The sequence below is a fragment of the Oncorhynchus mykiss genome, chromosome 14 (assembly GCF_057628025.1).
Source record: "Oncorhynchus mykiss isolate SJ-2025 chromosome 14, ASM5762802v1, whole genome shotgun sequence".
Lineage (NCBI taxonomy): Eukaryota > Metazoa > Chordata > Actinopteri > Salmoniformes > Salmonidae > Oncorhynchus > Oncorhynchus mykiss.
This window is the reverse complement of record NC_143035.1, coordinates 7,970,942-7,989,060: the sequence shown is the minus strand read 5'-3', so window position 1 is coordinate 7,989,060 and position 18,119 is coordinate 7,970,942. Positions and strand designations below refer to the sequence as shown.

The 18,119-nt window shown below is 44.0% G+C and overlaps 1 protein-coding gene across 21 annotated transcripts in view; it reads left to right on the top strand.

Moving 5' to 3' along the window:
* LOC110488691 (protocadherin alpha-C2) overlaps positions 1-15,476 on the top strand; it is a 211,968-nt gene extending 196,492 nt beyond the window's left edge. For all 21 annotated transcript variants that reach the window (XM_090198272.1, XM_036942808.2, XM_036942810.2 and 18 more), the window contains one exon: positions 12,145-15,476. In XM_090198272.1, the coding sequence (XP_090054398.1) occupies positions 12,145-12,446 (302 nt within the window). In that variant the 3' untranslated portion in view covers positions 12,447-15,476. The remainder of the gene's footprint in view (positions 1-12,144) is intronic.
* The last annotated feature ends 2,643 nt before the right edge of the window (positions 15,477-18,119 follow it).

The window sequence follows — 18,119 nt, the reverse complement described above, 5'->3', positions numbered from 1 at the left end:
TCAGCCTGCACTGCGCTCCACTGCGCTTCTGCTCAAGCGGCCGATGGATCGTGGAGCTCCTGGATGATTTAAGTCACTGTGAAAACCTTGGTCAGCAGAGAGACGGAGAGAGAGACGGAGAGAGAGACGGAGAGAGAGACGGAGAGAGAGACGGAGAGACAGACAGATGGAGAGACAAACAGACGGAGAGACAGACAGAGAGAGAGGGAGACAGTCGGAGAGAGACATTCAGAGAGAGACAGACAGTCAGACGGAGAGACAGACAGACGGCGAGAGAGATGGAGAGAGAGAGAGAGAGAGAGAGACAGACGGAGAGAGACAGTCAGAGAGACAGACAGACCGACTGAGAGAGACAGTCAGACAGAGAGACAGACAGACAGAGAGAGAGACGGAGAGAGAGAGTCAGAGAGACAGACAGACAGAGAGAGAGACGGAGAGAGAGACGGAGAGAGACAGTCAGAGAGACAGACAGACCGACTGAGAGAGACAGTCAGACAGAGAGACAGACAGATGGAGAGAGAGACGGAGAGAGAGAGACAGACAGACAGATGGAGAGAGACGGACAGACGGAGAGAGAGACGGAGAGAGAGAGACAGACAGACAGATGGAGAGAGACGGACAGACGGAGAAAGAGAGACAGAGAGTTAGGCTACATTAGAGGAGTGTATTGCTTTGGATATTTGTTTCTGAGAGAACGATTACGTAAGAGTTCTGAAATACTTGGAGTGTGTCGGGCTACGATTCTGATCTTTGGTAAAGACAGAGAGGAAGAGGAAGAGACTCAGAAATGTAGAAACACAGCAGAGAGAGATACACATATACAGAGAGGGTGTTATGCTGTGGTCATCCCAGTGTAAAATGAATCCTTCACAACACTAATGTGCCTCTTAATGATCAGTGATTGACAAGCTGTTTAATTTCCAATCATAATAACGTTGCCATAACAGTGATGGGCATAATTAACGCTCTATCAATCACTGGAAGGGGACGGGTATTTGCTGGACCAGGTTTCACGCTAGATTAGATGAAAGGTCAGAAGAAATGAGAGACTTCGAGCTGGAGGAAGGGTGAGTAAGGGAGGCAAGTAAGAGAGAGAGAGATTTTTCCAATGCAACAGCCATTGACAAATCAGACAGTGCTTAGGCCCCTCCTGTACTCCCTGTTCACCAATGACTGCCTGAGTCTCCAACTCAATCATCAAGTTTGCTGACAACACAACAGTGGTAGGCCTGATTGCCAACAACGACGATATATCCTACAGGGAGGAGGTGAGAGACCTGGTGGAGTGGTGCCAGGAAAATAACCTCTCTCTTGACATCAACATAACGATTGGCTAATTGTGGACTTCAGGAGACAGCAGAGGGAGCACGCCCCGATCAACATTGACAGGGCCACAGTGGAGAGGGTCAAAAGCTTCAAGTTCCTCTGCGTGCACATCACTGACAACCTAAAATGGTCCACCCACACAGACAGCATTGTGAAGAAGGTGCAAATGCTTGGCCACTAAGACCCTCACAAACTTCTGCAGATGCACCATTGAGAGCATCCTGTCGAGTAGTAGCACCGCCTGGTACGGCAATTGCACCGTCCGCAACCGCAGGGCTCTCTAGAGGGTGGTGTGGTCAGGCCAACGCAATCACTGGGGGCACACTGTCTGCCCTCCTGGACATCTACAGCACTCGGTTTCACAGGAAGGCCAAGAAGATCATTAAGGACCTCAGCCACCCGAACCACGGGACTATTCACCCGCTACCATCTAGAACAAGGAAATTCCAGTCCTCGAGGGCCTGATTGGTGTCACATTTTTGCCCCAGCTAACACGCCTGACTCCAATAATCACCTACTCATGATCATCAGTTTAGAATGTAATTTGATTAATCAGCTGTGCTTGCTAGGAATGGAGAAAAAGTGTACACCAATCAAGGGATTTGATTTAGAGGTTATGGTTGTGTGTGGTTCTGTGCTGGTCGTGGCAGGTGCCTTTGTTGCCATCCTGATAGGTGAGAGAGAGGAAGAGAGGGAGTGAAGGGGGGGGAGAAGGGAGAGTGGAATGGGTAGAGGGAACGAAAGGGGAGTAGAGAAAGAAGGTCAGAGAGGGATGGAGAGATGCTGGGAGGGAGGGGAAAAAGATGATTGGAGCACAGACAGATTTGCTGTTCCTGTTTGATTGTCATGGCTCAATTAAAACAAAGAGGAGGAAAAGTGGGGGTTCCCACTTGTTGTCTTGAGGGCATAAAGCAGTGTGCATCGAAATATATAGACAAGGAAGCATTAATGGATTTAGAAAGTTTAAGAAGAAGAGGTGGGAGCGATTCATTCTGACCAGGATTTTGACATGCAGTCAGACCCAGTCAGAGCCGGTCCTGACCTCCCTGGGGCCCTAAGCAAAATTCTGCTAAGGGGCCCGTGAGCCATGTAAACCATTTGCCATTGGCACATAGTCACACCTGACACCCAGTGCCCCTCCCTCCTTTAAAACAGTTTGCTCCATCCGTCTCTCTAAGAATAAGTAGACCTATACAGAACAGAATAGTGAATATTAACATGAACATAAATAAGAAATTGTAGAAAATATAAAATGTAGAAATAATAAAATATAACACTGAGCTTTGGCTCTGCTGCCTGGTAATTAGTCCAGTTCTCACAATATTATACAATTAGCTTTGTCTGTACAATGTAAACATAAGCCTATGGGCTATGGCTGCAGCTATATGTCTTAAAATAGTCCAATAAAACCTATACAGCTGTGTGTTTAACTGTGGTTCCCTCTACAGCCTGGGCATTTTCAGCATCAGCATGGGCACCAGTCTATCTGGACTGTCTGGAAGAAATTGAGAAAGTATGTCACATGGTTAGTTAAGAAGTTAAGCAGTCATTTACACAAATGCACTTCTGCCGTGCAATCTTAAATGTTACTAAGTGCGTAAACATTTGAATGTTTGAATTAAAATCTTACCATCAAAACATTCCTCTTCTGCACTTTCTTGAGTCAAAGCCACCAATGATGTCATCATAGGACTTGTGTTTCCCCCACGTCATGATACATGCTCATGATGGCCAGACCCTTCACACACGTCCCTGTGACATGGAAGACCTCAGGTAGCTTTTGAGGAGCTTTCATTTTGAAAAGCTCCTCCCCTGCCGATGCTACTGTTGCTGGTAGGGTGACTGCAATTCTTAGGGCCGTCCAAAAGGTTAGGATATAGAGTTCCTCCGGGTGTTTCTCACAGAGAAAGGAGAGCAGCTCAAAGGCAGTCATCTTACCTGATGGCAGATCAGGTACATTCTGAATCTCGTGTGCCAGATCCATTCCACTGGTGTCACAGTCGTCTCTGAAGGTTTGAGTGTTTTCAACTTCCATACAGTGAACCTTTAAAGATTCACTGGACATCTGAGAGGCAGCACTGAAGTTCAGCAGCACTCCATATTTGGTTTTCGACCGGTTGAGTGTTTCAAATCTCTCGTCCATGGACGTCACAGCAGAGTCGACTTCAAGGTTTTTCAGTGCATCAGTCACTGGTTCATTGGGAGTCTTATAGCTGAAATGCTTCTTGCTGATTCTCAGTCTCCTCTCTTTCAGAACAGCCTCCACATTAATTTCTTCACAAATGCTTTTTGGCTGTTGTCTGGGCCTCAGAGAATCCAGTTTCCCCGTATGTAGTGAGGGAGGCCTTTGCATTTGAGGTTAAATTCATTGCGATATCCAACTGCATTGAGGCGGATTGGAGGAGCATGTTCACCTCGTTTGTCATTGTCAGTATCTCACACCATACGACACAGCAAACCAAGAAGCAGTGGGACCCAACTTCCTCTGCAAGTGCTTGTGCCTCCACTTTGGCCACAGGATCGTTGATCATCTGTCTGGCTTCCAGTAATGCCTCCCGAACCTCAGAAGCCTGATACCTGATTGCATGAACAGTTTGGAGCCTACTCTCCCATCTTGTGTCACTCCATGACTTCACGGTTATGTTCACGTGTTTCTTTAAAACACCCCGTCTTTGTGTGCCATCTGAAAAGATGGTGAAGAGCTTTTGCACACGCCCAAAAAACTCAACTGCAGCTTTTAAAGATTTGGCAGCATCTGCAATGACAAGGTTTAGAGTGTGTGCTCCGCATGGGACGAGCAGGCTCTGGGATTTTTTTTGGAGCAGTCTGGCTTGTACTCCTTGGTGCTTAACCTTCATGTTGGCCCCATTATCATAAGCTTGCCCTCTGCAATCTTCATATGAAATCTTCAGCTCGTTCAGCTTTATCTAAGATAACAGTGGTGGACAGATTCAAATCTGTTGTAACCTCAACATTCACGAAGCAGAGTAAGTGCTCCTTGAGCTCTGGCTTTCCCTTTAAAACCACGCTTTTCAGAATAATGGACATTGGCTCCTGGTGACTAATGTCAGGTGTACAGTCCAAGATAATGGAAAAGTACTTTGAGTCTCTTACTTGAGTCACTATTGCTTCCAGAGTCTTGCCGCTCACAATCTGTATCAGCTCATTCTGTGTGCGCTTCCCAAGGTAATGAGCATGTGTCGCTCCATCTTTAGTTTTTCTGAGAAGGGGGTCAAATTCTTCCAGTGATACAACCTCTTTTAGGAAGTTTTTATTATCTGGTTGGAAGAGTTTGTCTGATGAACGGACAGCATGCTAGGTTTCTTTCAGCCAGGGACTGGGTGATACCTATGAAACGTGTAAGGACATCCCGCCATCTCTTTCTTTCGGCCTCCACAAATTGTCATTTTTTAATCTGGTCAAGAGTCTGTCCCCGACTTAGGCGCAGATCAAGTTCTCTCCACTTAGTCATATCGTTGGTGTGCTCAGGACTACCCTCGTAGGATTTCAGAATGGCGTTGATATTTGACCACTCATTCACGCCTTCCTTTATTGTTTTGTAGTCTTTTGTAGAAAAGAGCTCACAGCAAAAACAATACACAGCCTTGTTTTTGATTGAGTGTGAAAGCCAGCTCAGAACAATCCAGTCCTGGTTTGAATGGACCTCTGTGCACCAACTCAGTCCTCATACAGTCTGTTAAGACTGGGGGCCAATCTGCTGGGTCATTTGGTGGAGCAGCAACTGTTCTATTAGGGTCTTAGCTGCTTGTATCTGATACTGGCTGTACACCTCTGGTTGTGCTAATACTGGCTGAGGCTGCCTGTACTTCACCTGGGTCTGTGTTAGTACTTGCTGAAGCTGCCAGTACTGGGTCTGTGTTAGTATTTGCTGAAGCCCGGCTGTACTGGGTCTGTGTTAGTACTGGCTGAGGCTGGATGTGGATCAACTGAGTCTGTGCTTGTACTGGCTGATGATCCAGCATCTCCTCTACTGACAAACTTAAGCATAACACTTATAAATTATAGATAACAATACTATTATTAATTTCATCAGCTGCATCAGGCCCATTCAAACGGTCTCCCCCAGATTTCCAAATTATACATTTTCACATTTTAAACATTATTTATACTATGGCTTGGCTGAATACCTGATGGTTATTATTTACTGAGAGATGTACATCCATATTGCCCAGTATGCCCAGCTAATCAACATTTTAAATGTAATATATAAATCAATAGTCAATGTCAATGTAACGGTTGTCTCCTTTGACGAGGAGGAGTAGTAGGAAATATCGGAGGACCAATGCGCAGCGTGGTAAGTGTTCATCTTGGTTTTTAATAAGAAACGTGAACACTGAAACAAAAATAATAAACGACAACGTCAAATAACTAAACCGAAACAGTACCGTGTGGACCAAACACTGACACGGAAAACAAACACCCACAACTCAAAAGTGAAACCAGGCTCCCTAAGTATGATTCTCAATCAGGGACAACGATTACAGCTGCCTCAGATTGAGAACCATACCAGGCCGAACACAGCAATCCCAAATCAATAGAAAAAGGAACATAGACAACCCACCCAACTCACGCCCTGTCCATACTAAAACAAAGACATAATAAAATAACAAAGGTCCGAACGTGACAGTCAATCCATTGCTTTCCATCTTGCATTAGTCCAGAGTTGTAACTAAACCTTGACTGAGAGACTAGATAATCATTGTCTTGTTTAAAATTGTGTGTGTCTGAGGTGTGTCATCACGCCCATATGTTGTTTGGACTGGTCCCCACAGAGGTTGCTGCTGGAAAGTGCGAGTTTCATTTTGTGCACGCGCAACGCTGTTATCTTTTCCGAGCTGCAGTTTATAAACCCTGTTGCCCGTTGGCGTTTATCAAACGTAATGAATAGTTGTATTTCACTCTCACTTTTGTCAGGCAAAAGTCACAGAACACAGCCCTGGAAGTGGCTGGCAAGCAAGCAAGGCACAGACAGACCAACAGATGCACTGCCCAGCTAGGTTAGCAAGACAGTCAGACTAGAGAGAGATGCACTGCAAGCTTGCACATCAACTTAACGTTACTGTTATTTGCTGACATCAACTCGGAGGGGAGAGAACACAAGTTTACCTGATTGCTGTTCCCGCAATTCACTCTCATGGTGTTTTTCCTCTCTTTTTCATGACCAGAAGGATAGTTCCGCTTCATCCTCTCATCGAAGTTGTAAACATTGACACCTGCTTTGACACAAGGGGAAGGCGGGGCCCTTGTGTAATTTGCGGGGCCCTACACAACTTGCGTAGTGAGTGTATAGGGCCGCCCGGCTCTGGACTCAGTCATGGGGCTTTTGACTCGGTCATGATATGTCACAGACAATCAAAAGGCTCTTCTACCCAGCTGTAATGTCTTTGACCCGGTGTGATGCTGCTTCTCTCCTCTTCCCGGCCCTATCAGGTCCTGCTGCATCTGTCTGATTTCCATCACAGTGACTCAGGGTCGGCTGCGGGCATAAGAATATACAGTATACAGTGCCTTGCAAAACTATTCAGCCCTCTTGGATTTATTCACATTTTTGTGTGTTAAAAAGTGGTTTTATTTGTATTTAATTTTTTTACAATCTATACAAAATACTCTGTCATGTCAAAGTGGAAGGAAACAGATTAATACAAATGAAATAACTAAAATAGAGTCGTTGCAAAAGTATTCAGCCCCTTTGTTTAGGCAAGCCTAAATTAGTTCTGTGATCAAATTTGACTTAACAAATCACATAATAAGTTACATGGACTCACTCTGTGTGAAATATTAGTGGTTGACATGATTTTTGAATGACTCACCCTTCCTCTGTCCCCCATCCATACAACATCTGTAAGACCCCTCAGTCAAGCATTGCATTTCAAGCGCACATTCAACTACAAAGACTACTACAGAGAGCTTTTCCAACGTCTCATAAAGCAGGGCCGTGTTTGGTAGATGGCTAACAATAACAAATCAGACCATGAATATCTCTTTAATCATGGTCAAGTTAATAATTATTGTATTCAACCACCCAGACACATTAAACCGGACTGCAGGACAGGAATGAAACTCCTCAGAGATGTCACCATGATGCCATTTGCGATTTTAAAACAGCTACAGAGTTCAATGGCTGTGATGGGAGAAAACTGAGGATAGATCAACAACATTGTGGTAGATCACAATCATGTTCTAAATGACAGCATGAAAAGAAGAATACAAATATACAGAACACAAATATTCCCAAACGTGCATCTTGTATGCAGCAAGGAACTAAAGTAATACTGCAACAAAACACGGCAAAGGAAAACACTTTTTTGTCTTAAATGCAAAGCGTTATGTTTGGGGCAAATCCAACACAACACATCACTAGGTAACTGTCTTCTTATTTTCAAGCATAGTTGTGGATGCATCATGTTATGGGTATGCTTGTCATCGGCAAATACTGTGGAGTTTTTTAGGATAAAAACAAACGGGAAGGAGCTAAGTACAGGCAAAATCCTAGAGGAGAACCTGCTTCAGTTTGATTTACACCAGAGACTGGGAGAGGACCACAACCAACAACACAAGGCCAAATCTATACTGGATTTGCTTACCAAAAAGACAGTGAATGTTCCTGTGAATGTTCCAAGTTACAGTTTTTACTGGAATCTAGCCACGATCCGCAACATCATGACAGAGCTTGAAGATTTTTGAAAAGAATAATGGGAAAAATATTGTGCAATCCAGTTGTGCAAACCAAACCTTTAGAGACCTCCCTGAAAGACGTACAGCTGTAATCGCTCTCAAAGTAGCTGAATATTTATGTAAGACTACATTTTAGTTATTACTTGTATTATTTTTTTTATTAATCTATATATATTATTATCTTTTCACTTTGACATTTACAGAGTATTTTGTGTCTATTGTTCACAAAAAGAATGACAATTACATTAATTGTAATCCCACTTTGTGGAACTCAGTTGCGGTCTTCATTTACTTTGGTTGTGCATCAGCAGTTCTTCTTTTGTCATTCAATGACAGTCACTCAACTGTCACTCACTAAACATTTTTCGATTGGTAAATTAGTCTTGCCAACTACCAAAACCTTGAGTAATCATGGCCGAATTACCGACCGGACATGAAGGGCATTTGCCCAGGGGTCATGACCTCCATTGACGGCCCCCCATAGATTTTTTTTTTAGCCATTGTCACTCAGATATAATTTTAACATGGCATAAGTCATTGCAAAATGTGTGGAACGTGCTGTAAAATTGCTCATTTTTCTCTCCGCCCCATGGCAACTAAAAAACAACTTGCATAAAATGAGTTATAAACCTGCAACCTTTTCTCTACGCTCCATGGCAAAATTAACTTTAAAATCAACTCTAGCTTAGGGCCCCCAAAGGGCTGGAGCCGGCCCTGCAGTGACTCATCACTCTCTGGGGTCCTATCTGTTTATGACTTTACGTTTGCATCAGGGGCACGGGTATCTCTTTATCTGCCTGCATTGTTTTAGACAGGAAATTACCCAGGGACAGCATAGCTGAGCAAATGCATTTTAGAGTAAATACCCTACCACTTTCTATGATTGCTGTCTTTCCCTTTCCCCTCTCATTCCTCCTCTCTTTTATCATTTATCCCTTTTAAAGAGCAGAATCAGATCACAATGTTGGCTGGGAGTCAGATAAGGGCAGTAACCCAAGATTGATACAGACTCTCCCACTGTCTCCATGTCAGAGAGAGAGAGAGAGAGAAAGATTGTATCTGTCTCCTACTCCTCTCTCCCTCTTATCCTCATCCTCTGTCTGAAAATAAAAAATCCTGAACCAACACTTCCATTTGACTCCCCCCTTTGCTGATAGCTACTTTATTGAGGGAAAGTGTACTTACTAGGCCTGTGATGGGTGGTTGTCTCAGCTAGCTATCTTAAGATGGATGCACTAACGGCAAGTGCTGTGGATAAGAGCGTCTGATAAATGGCTAAAATGTTTTTAAAAAGTCAATGTACGTGTGTCCGACTCTATCTCACGGCGCTGATGTCACATCAGCGGAGGTCAGATAGCACTCCTGGCTTGAATAGGAAGTTAAAAGGAAGACTATGTGACTGCTGGAACTCTGTGTCTGTTTCAATCGGCCAATCTGTGCCCTCTTACAGAGTAGGCAAAATGGCCGCTGGTAATGAGGATATTCGCTATAATCTTTCCCCTGCGTCCCAATTCTCTACCTTCTAGCATTGGCTAGAGACAGATGTGGCCATATTCTTACACCACTCATTTCCTTTTAAGTCCACGAAGGGAAGTGAATAAGTGCACACTTTAGGGCAGAAGGGTAAAGGATTGGGACGTAGCATCTGTATCTATGAGAGGGGGAATAGGACGGCGTCCCATCATCCAGAAAGGCTTGCTGCAGTGTTTGACTCCATAAGAGAGATTAGGAGTGTGTGCAGTGCAGGGGACATCACACTCTCCTGACGCCCAGCCTGGATTTACTCCCAGAATCCATCACTCTGAGCAGCTCCAGCAGAGAGCCCGGGCCAGTACAGAGGGGGGAGTAGGAGGAGAGAGGCTGGGAGGGAAATAGGGCCGCAAAGAGAGGGGAGGGAGAGAGATGGAGAGGAGAGAGCAAAGTCGGGTAAGGAAAAAGGGTGGGGGGGGGGAGAAAAATAGAGAGGGAGGAAAAGAGAGAGGAGTCAGTTAGGGAACGGAGGCGGAGGAAGGAAGGGAAGGAAGGAGAGGAGAAGAGGTGATAGGGGAACGGGAGAGAAAGCGTGGGGAGCTTCATAAAAATCTGCATATTCCATCGTTTTTATCAGTTTTTTAATGGTCACTAATTGCCAGAGGAAATGTTTTTGGCAACAAACAAAAAAACTATTTTGGTTCCTTTTGAATTGAGAGAGGAAGCGGGAGAAGAGAGGAGTAGTGTGGCGCTAGAATAGATCAGTGATCTAGCTCCGTCTTGTCGTTCTGAGCTCTGCTTGGTTGTTATTGAGGCAGACTACATTTGTGCCGCTATTCTTGTTCCTTGAAGCCGTGTAACAATGGCTCCCCCTGGCCACTTCAATCACTACCTGCTGAATGAGACATGTACTGGCTGATCACAACCGACTTACTGAACTCTTGCCCTGTACCAAATGATGGGTCTCTTTCCCATGGGGTGCTTCATACTTAAAAACGTTTTTTTTTTCCTTTCGTTTTTCCCCCCCTGTATATGTTTGTGTATTCAGGATGCCTTTAGCTTTTTCTTGACAGATGGGACTATGTTAATGGGAATTTGAGCTGAAAGTACTACCATAGCTTGTCCTCCTAACTCTCCAATAGAGGCAAGGTTGTTGAGGACAGGGACTGGGGAGATGGCCTTCCATACCCTGGGTGTTATATGAGGCCAGTCCTCCCTCTTCCAGACACTGTTCCTTCTGCTTGGATGAACTCTGTTTTGTTAAACTCCCCTTTAGAGGGAAGTCAAAAACAAGAGAGACAAATAAAAAGTGTAATATGTGAAGGAAGTATCGCAACTAGGTCATAGCTGTGAGGAATGAGGCAAAGTGGTGTGGGGTGTGTTTTGCTGGTGGAGTGTGTATGTGCGTCGGTTTGTGTGTGTAATGGGACTGAGTAGTTAGAACAGTCCCCTCGGGATCCCTGGGTTGTCAGGGTGGGGTGTGAGCTCTGTTACATGCACTCCGGCTCTTCAACCCACACACGCCTTTTGAACGCAGAGTCACAGTGAGCAGGCTGTTTGACTGACCGGGCACCTCTGCCATCACCTTCCCCATCCCCTTTAATGAGGAGTTATTTATGTGAGCGCCCCTACCCCTTTAAGGGTGTTGTTTATGCGTTCTCTCTCCTTGGGCAGATTGATGGGGTCGGGTTGGGAGGGGAGAGCTGAGAGCTGAGCCAGGTGTCGCTCTACTCTGCTCTGCTGCAGTGAGTCCTGATGTGTGTCGAGAGACTGAGGGAGAGCGGACAGTTTATCGAGGTTGTTTCACACCTGCCTTTCTCAAAGTACTGAGTACAGACTCTTTAACTAACTGGAGACCACTTAAAATGCTGAGCGTTTGAGATGGTTTAGGTCGCCGTTGTTTGGGCTACTTACTCAGACACACGCACACGCACACACACACACACACATAAGGTAAACACTTCTATTGAACAGACACTATCTCCATTTACCTTTTTTCTTCTTAGCGCTTCAGTGGCGATCTGTGATGGAAGTTGAAAGCGCAGTCATCTCCCAGAACTAACGCTCAGCGTGTAAACGGCTTGTTGACTTTCCGTTTAAATGCCATGTCTTTATTCCCTGACCTTTCCCCGCCTCTCCCTGTGTGATGGAGCGCTTCATGTCTTGTCCCACAGCGCCGACCGGGGGCCCTAGCCGTGGCGAGGGGCGACAGAATGGACACTTTGATTCTGTGCTGCTTATCAGTGGACCGTTTGAAAGCTTGCATTCTGAGTCGCCACCCCTTCCTTTTGACTGGTGTTATGGCTGTTTCTGTGGATTAGTGACCGATTAGTGACATCACAATGGGAGTCAGGGTGATCAGAGAACTCCTGTGGGTGACGCTTCAGCATGGTGTTGACTGTGTGCTATGGGGGCATCACCAATGGATGCTATGTGGGAAGAGTCTGACACGGCAGAGGTTTCCAAGTCTTTTCAAGAAAGTGTCCAAGACTATGACACCAATGACAACATTGACAGTTGTACCAATGACATTGTGGTTTACAACCATCTTACAACCCCTCTATATAGACAATATTGATGACAATGGTTGTGAGAGAGATGATTCCAGTACAACATTAATAACCCTTCGTGGTTCTCTGTCTCTGTCTCTAGATGCTGAGGGTGGAGAGGTGTCCCCACCCATGGGAGCCGGAGTGGACAGTAACAGCTGGCACTTCCGTTACGGCGCCGGTGGTCCCGGTGGACCCCCCCAGCACCTGAAGCCCGGCGAGGTCCCCCCCGAAGCCTTCATCATCCCTGGATCGCCCGCCATCATCTCTATCCGCCAGCAGGGAGGAGAGGACGACAAGAGCGACTTCATCAGCTTCGGAAAGAAGGAGGAGGCCAAGAAGAAGAAGAAGAAGAAGAAGGAGAAGAAGGATAAGAAGGATAAGGGGAAGGATGACGATGAGTAGAGGAGGAGGAGGAGGAGGAGGAGGAGGAGGAAGAGAAGGAAGGGGAGCTGTTGAAACAGAGGTACCAACCAAAGTCCACCGGGAAACAAAAATACAATTATTTTAGACCACAGGTGAAAAGAGATTCCCAATTCTACTTCATAATCTCTGGCTCAGTAACACAGACAGGCAGACAAAGTCTGCTGCAGTCTGCTCTATACCCACCCCTGCAACAAAGATAATAGCCCAAATCTCTCTGGTAAAAATCGGGCTTTACCAAGATTATTGTAGATTACTGTCGCCTCAAAAATCTCTTACTGGGGTAATTGATTAATCATGCCTTGATGAGAAGAAAAAAAACAGATGGATAAATGTTCCACCATGCCCCCAGGAGCCTATACACCTTGAGCCAAACGATTCCCTCCCTACTCTTCTCAGCGAGGGGACGAGAGCCACTGTCTCCCCTCACCCTCTGCTTTTCACCCTCCCACCCACGGATACGTTGGCACCTCTGTCTTACCCCTTCCCACCATGTTGTATAATTCTCTCTCTTTGAGAGGAAAAGAAAATCCAACAGCCAGAAGAAAACAGCTCTGTGCCAGCCTCGGAAAGAGAGCAAAAAATAAAAAGGAAATGACGAGAAGAAAGTAAACTGAAGACTACACGACAGAAGACGAGTTAAATGTTGGTGATTTAAGAGCTGGACACTCACACTTGTAAATAGCACGGGAGAGAGTTGCTGAGGCTAAAGGCTAACACGGCACTGCTGCCGCGGCTTCCTATCGCGCTCTCTTGCTGTCAGTGTTCCCTGTGACGGCAAGGAAAACATGGCTGTCAATGACAAAACACGCTGACACACACTCGCTGTAACAACCCGGACACTGAGAACACCTGAGAACTGGAGAGAGGTCAAAAATAAAAAATACAAAAAATACAGGAGCAGCCAACAAAACAACATTGTGTTTAATACAGAACGCAAGCTTTTTCCTAAGCAGTACACATGTGTACAGTAGATCTACTCTCTCAGGGTTGGCACAGCAGCATCCCCTGCAGTTACTCCTGATGGGTTCGCTCACTACTCTCTTTTGGGACGACGAGATCCTTCTCTCGCCCAATGCAAACAGATAGAACGAGGGATGGAGAGAAAGGAGGAACACTCTTCAGAGTCTCCTGAGAACGAAAGAGAGAAAAGTCCAGTTGAGTTGGCCTGTGATCCAGCTTGTTGATCTGAGCTCCGTTGGAGCCTTGTAGAATAGCAGGAGCGTCTCTAGCTAAAGATGATCTCTTCTACTCTCCCCCTGCCACTCAGCAAAAGCCTGAGGCTTTCTGCTCTGAATGTTTGGTAGCAACCATCACTTACCTGATATCCAACCTGATCCCCCATCCTCCACATCCCCACCCCGCCCTTTCCACTCCCTGCCCCTGCCCACACAGATTCTCATCCCCACCCTTACACCAACCACAGACTGCTTCTTCACATGATGATGATGATGAATTTGTGAAACTTTTTCACTTTCTATTTGTTCTTGGAGAAGACCCTCGATTTCCTACTCTGTTTAGTTAGCTTTAACTGATCTGCAGCGCTTCTGCTTGTCCCACCCCCCTTGCCCTCGGCCTTTCTCTTTTCTCTGGCCGTGGACTCCCCCTCTAGCCCCATGTTCTTTCAGGGTGAACTGGGAAGGCTGAACATTGTGGTGTGCTGGGAACAGCATGGAGTAATGTGGAAGAGGCCTGAAGAACCCAGTCGGGACCGGGTGTCCATTATTCTGAGTTCTATAACGCCAGCTGTCTCCAAGTGCAAAACGGTTGAGTTCTTTTAACTTGTGAATACTACACTGTTCATTCCTGTTTGTGGTCACTGGCGAGAGGGGACGAGGTGGGATGGGGACAGGGATGGGGTGGATGTCTGGGACATGGTTCTGAGATCGAGGCTTATCCTCCATGTTCCTGGGTACACGTATATCTCAAAATTGATTGATTATGATTGGTGAATCAAAACAGTAGGTCATCCATTGGCTTTTATGTACACAATAAATGTAGAGTTAGACTTGCTTTTTATATATGTGGCCTGTGCATTAATAAATGCAGTGTATACTGCTAATTATTACATTATTAATGAATAAATAAGGGCATCTAAGGATTCCCACCCCACAGCTCTATCCCATCAATCCCCTCTCAGGAGGTTTTGTAATCACCCCTGCTTCGATTGGTTCCCCGTTCCCCTGCCTGTATGTTGTTGCAACGCCACCCCCCCCTCCAGGTTTTGCGGCTCAATATGACGTCACTCCACTAAAGCGGCTGCTGCATGTTCGTCTCAAAGGAAACTCAAACAATATAGAGATACAATATATATATATATATAGAAATAGATGGCTATGATTTTATTGTTTCGTATTATAATTTTACTTTGACTCCCACAGGAGATATGTGTATGTACCGTCTCTGTCATGCATCTTCTACATATTACACCCTCCGCACTCCACAAGACAGTGGTGTTGTATGACGTTAACTAAACCTTTTCGATATTTGTAAATGCTGTTGTGTGATGCCCTTGATCTCAACTCTGTTAATTTTGTTTTATGGAAATAAGATTTTCGTTTTTGAGAACAAGCAACAACAACAAAAAAAAAACGTTTTGTGTCCGGCTTTGACATGATGATCTAACTAACGCTGTAATATTGTAACTGAAATATGTATGATCCTGTGATGAGCTATCTCTTCCCTTTCAACAGAAAAAAACGAAAAAAATAAACACGAAAAAAGAAGACAATTCCTATGTAAAAATTGTATATGTAGTGTATGCTTGTGTTTAGTGAGCGTTCACGCTGTCATTCTTTTATCAGCGTATGATGGTGAACAATGGTGGCGCTGTCCTGGCCTACTGATCAGTGCAGATCTGTTGTGAAACCTTTTTTGTACACCTGCTCATCTACTGTGACGGTGAAGTAGTGACATTTAATTTCTTTCTGTTTTTTTTTATTTGACCTAAATGGATACAGTGGTAATGTGTTTTGTTTATAAATCACTAAATAAAAATTTTCTTTCATAAAATGAGACTGACGTTGTCGCCTTGGAGCTTGCTTGGAAACAGGCATTCTCTCTCACACACACACACATACACACACACACACACCTTCTCCCTCTTTGCATTAACAGCACAGTTGCAATCAGTACACTGTAAAAAATATTGTGCCCCTTTTACTTGAACATTTTTTTGGTAACTATGTGCATCAGCCTTTTAAGTAAATCCAAAAAGGAGGATCATTTAAGTATAATATACTTCGCTTTTAGTGCATCACAAACTCAAATAAATTAAGTGCAAACAACTAACAGGATCTCAATAATTCCTTTCATTCAACTTAATTTTATCACATTCAGAACATTTTTTTTTTAGTTTGACCTGCTTAAGTCCTTCAAGTCCCAGAACTAATGTTATAAGTTTGATATACTTAATGTAATCAGTTACAGAACTAACATTGTAAGGTTAATTAGCTGAATTTAGTCCGTATCGTAATTGATATTCTATGTCTTTTCGACAAATGATTTTGCTCAGTTACTTATGGTACTCAGGTTCGTAAAATGTATTTAATCTTACTACTCAAATATACACTCACAAATATACTTAAAAAGCTGAGGCAAATAGTTACCTCAATAGACTTGGGAAAATTGACTAAAAACGCTATTTCTATACAAGGGAATATGCAAAAAGAAACAACAGTGTTCAACTTCAAACTTCAACACCTTCATTTTGAATAAAGGTTTTCTTCAAACATCAATTGCCTCGTATACCCTACTCCTTAAGCATTTGTGGAGAGCTCATTACTTTGTCATCTTTAATCATTCTGCGTATAAATCCACCTTGCCTCCTTAGGTAAAGTTACATCCAGAAAGCTTTCACCTGACTACGAATATGTTCAGATCTTCACAACTGCATAACGTTTAGGTGATATCATTGTAGAGTTTGGCTAGAATTCTCTGGTGTTCTGTGTGCCCCTTAACAACATAGCGATGTTTTAACAGAAACGTAAATGAAGGATTTATCTTAATAGACTTTACACAAAGCACAATATGAACTTTAGCTCAAATACAACCTCATTCAATATTATTTTGACTGGTATAAGCATTCTGGGTATAACTCCACCTTGCCTCCTAAAGTTACATCCAGATATCTTGCACCTGACTACAAATCATCTCAGAAATCCACAAGTGCATATGGAGTACGTTTTAAAACAAAGCTGTTTTTTAAACAGGAATTTACAATGTCTCTTATACCACCTAGCAACTAGCCTTTCAGCTTACTGAGTAGGGTTTAGACCACAGTTGGTGAGTGGCCCTTTGAGAGTTCTCATAGATATCTTTAGACATCTCTGAAAACAAGTAACTTCATCTTTAGAGCTTGGACCCGTGGGAAGGTCCTGAGATCACCAAGTTCCAAGAATACTTTTTGGAACACCTCAAAGGTATATTTCAGTTCTTTGGGGTACCTTAGATTCAAGTCATTGATGAGGCCCATATACAAGGTACGTGACTGTGTAACACCACAAATACCAGCCAGGACCTCTGCTCCTTCGATGCAGATCCCATGCCCTATATTCTGGTGCAGATCCTTCACAGTGAACACCTTCATCACATGCTGAACGAGGTCCTCTCGGATCACGGTGTCGTTAGCATCCTGAGTGAAACAATTAAGAAATAACAGGCAAGGCTATTACGTTAACTGTGCCACTTGAGGAGGAGAGGGAAACAAAGGAAGATACCTCATTTAGAGAAAAATAAGGATACAAAAATAAAAACCTTTACCTTGTGTTCTGTAATAAGGTCTTCAACCCTCTCGCCGAGGTATATGATCAGGGCACGGATCACAATGTCTCTTCTTTCCTGGATGGTGTCGCACTGTAATATGATGTTATACAAATATTAGCATTTTATACAGGCAACTAAATACATACAGCATAACCTATATACTATTGTGAAGGTGTTCCAGAGCAACAGTTGCAATTCTTCTGAACCATTCCTTAATCAGAGAGAGAGAGAGAGAGAGAGAAAACATCTTCTGAACAGATAAGGACAACAGATGATCTGAGAGACAGAATGCTGTTGGGAAACTCCTCCCAAGGCATGTGCAGAGTGAGAATGTTCAGACTAATCTTTACTGCATGTATAATTGTAGATTAGAATATTAGGTCAAGGTAACAGAACATATTTAAATGAATATTTAAAAAATGGACCTACATTTACTATTTTCATTCAGCTATATTTTGTACCTGGTTGGGCTTAAAAGGGGCTGACCATATTTCTTTGAAGTCCTCACAGGAAGGGCCTGAATGACATCTTGTCTTCGATATTAGAAGGTCTTTGCCATTTTGACACTCACAATGTTGTGGTTGTCACGTATTTGTACTTGAAAGCAGCAAAACTGCAGCTCTTACATTGCATGTGCCGCCTGATCCCTACGGAATTAAGATATAATCCATTCATTTTGTTTGTGTGTATACATCAGCACAAACATATATTATTACTTGTGTAACTTTTATTTAACTAGGCAAGTCAGTTAAGAACAAATTGTTATTTACAGTGACAGCCTACAGAGGAACAATGGGTTAACTTCCTTGTTCAGGGGCAGAACGACAGATTTTGACCTTGTCAGCTCGGGGATTCGATCCAGCAACCTTTCGGTTACCGGCACAGCACTCT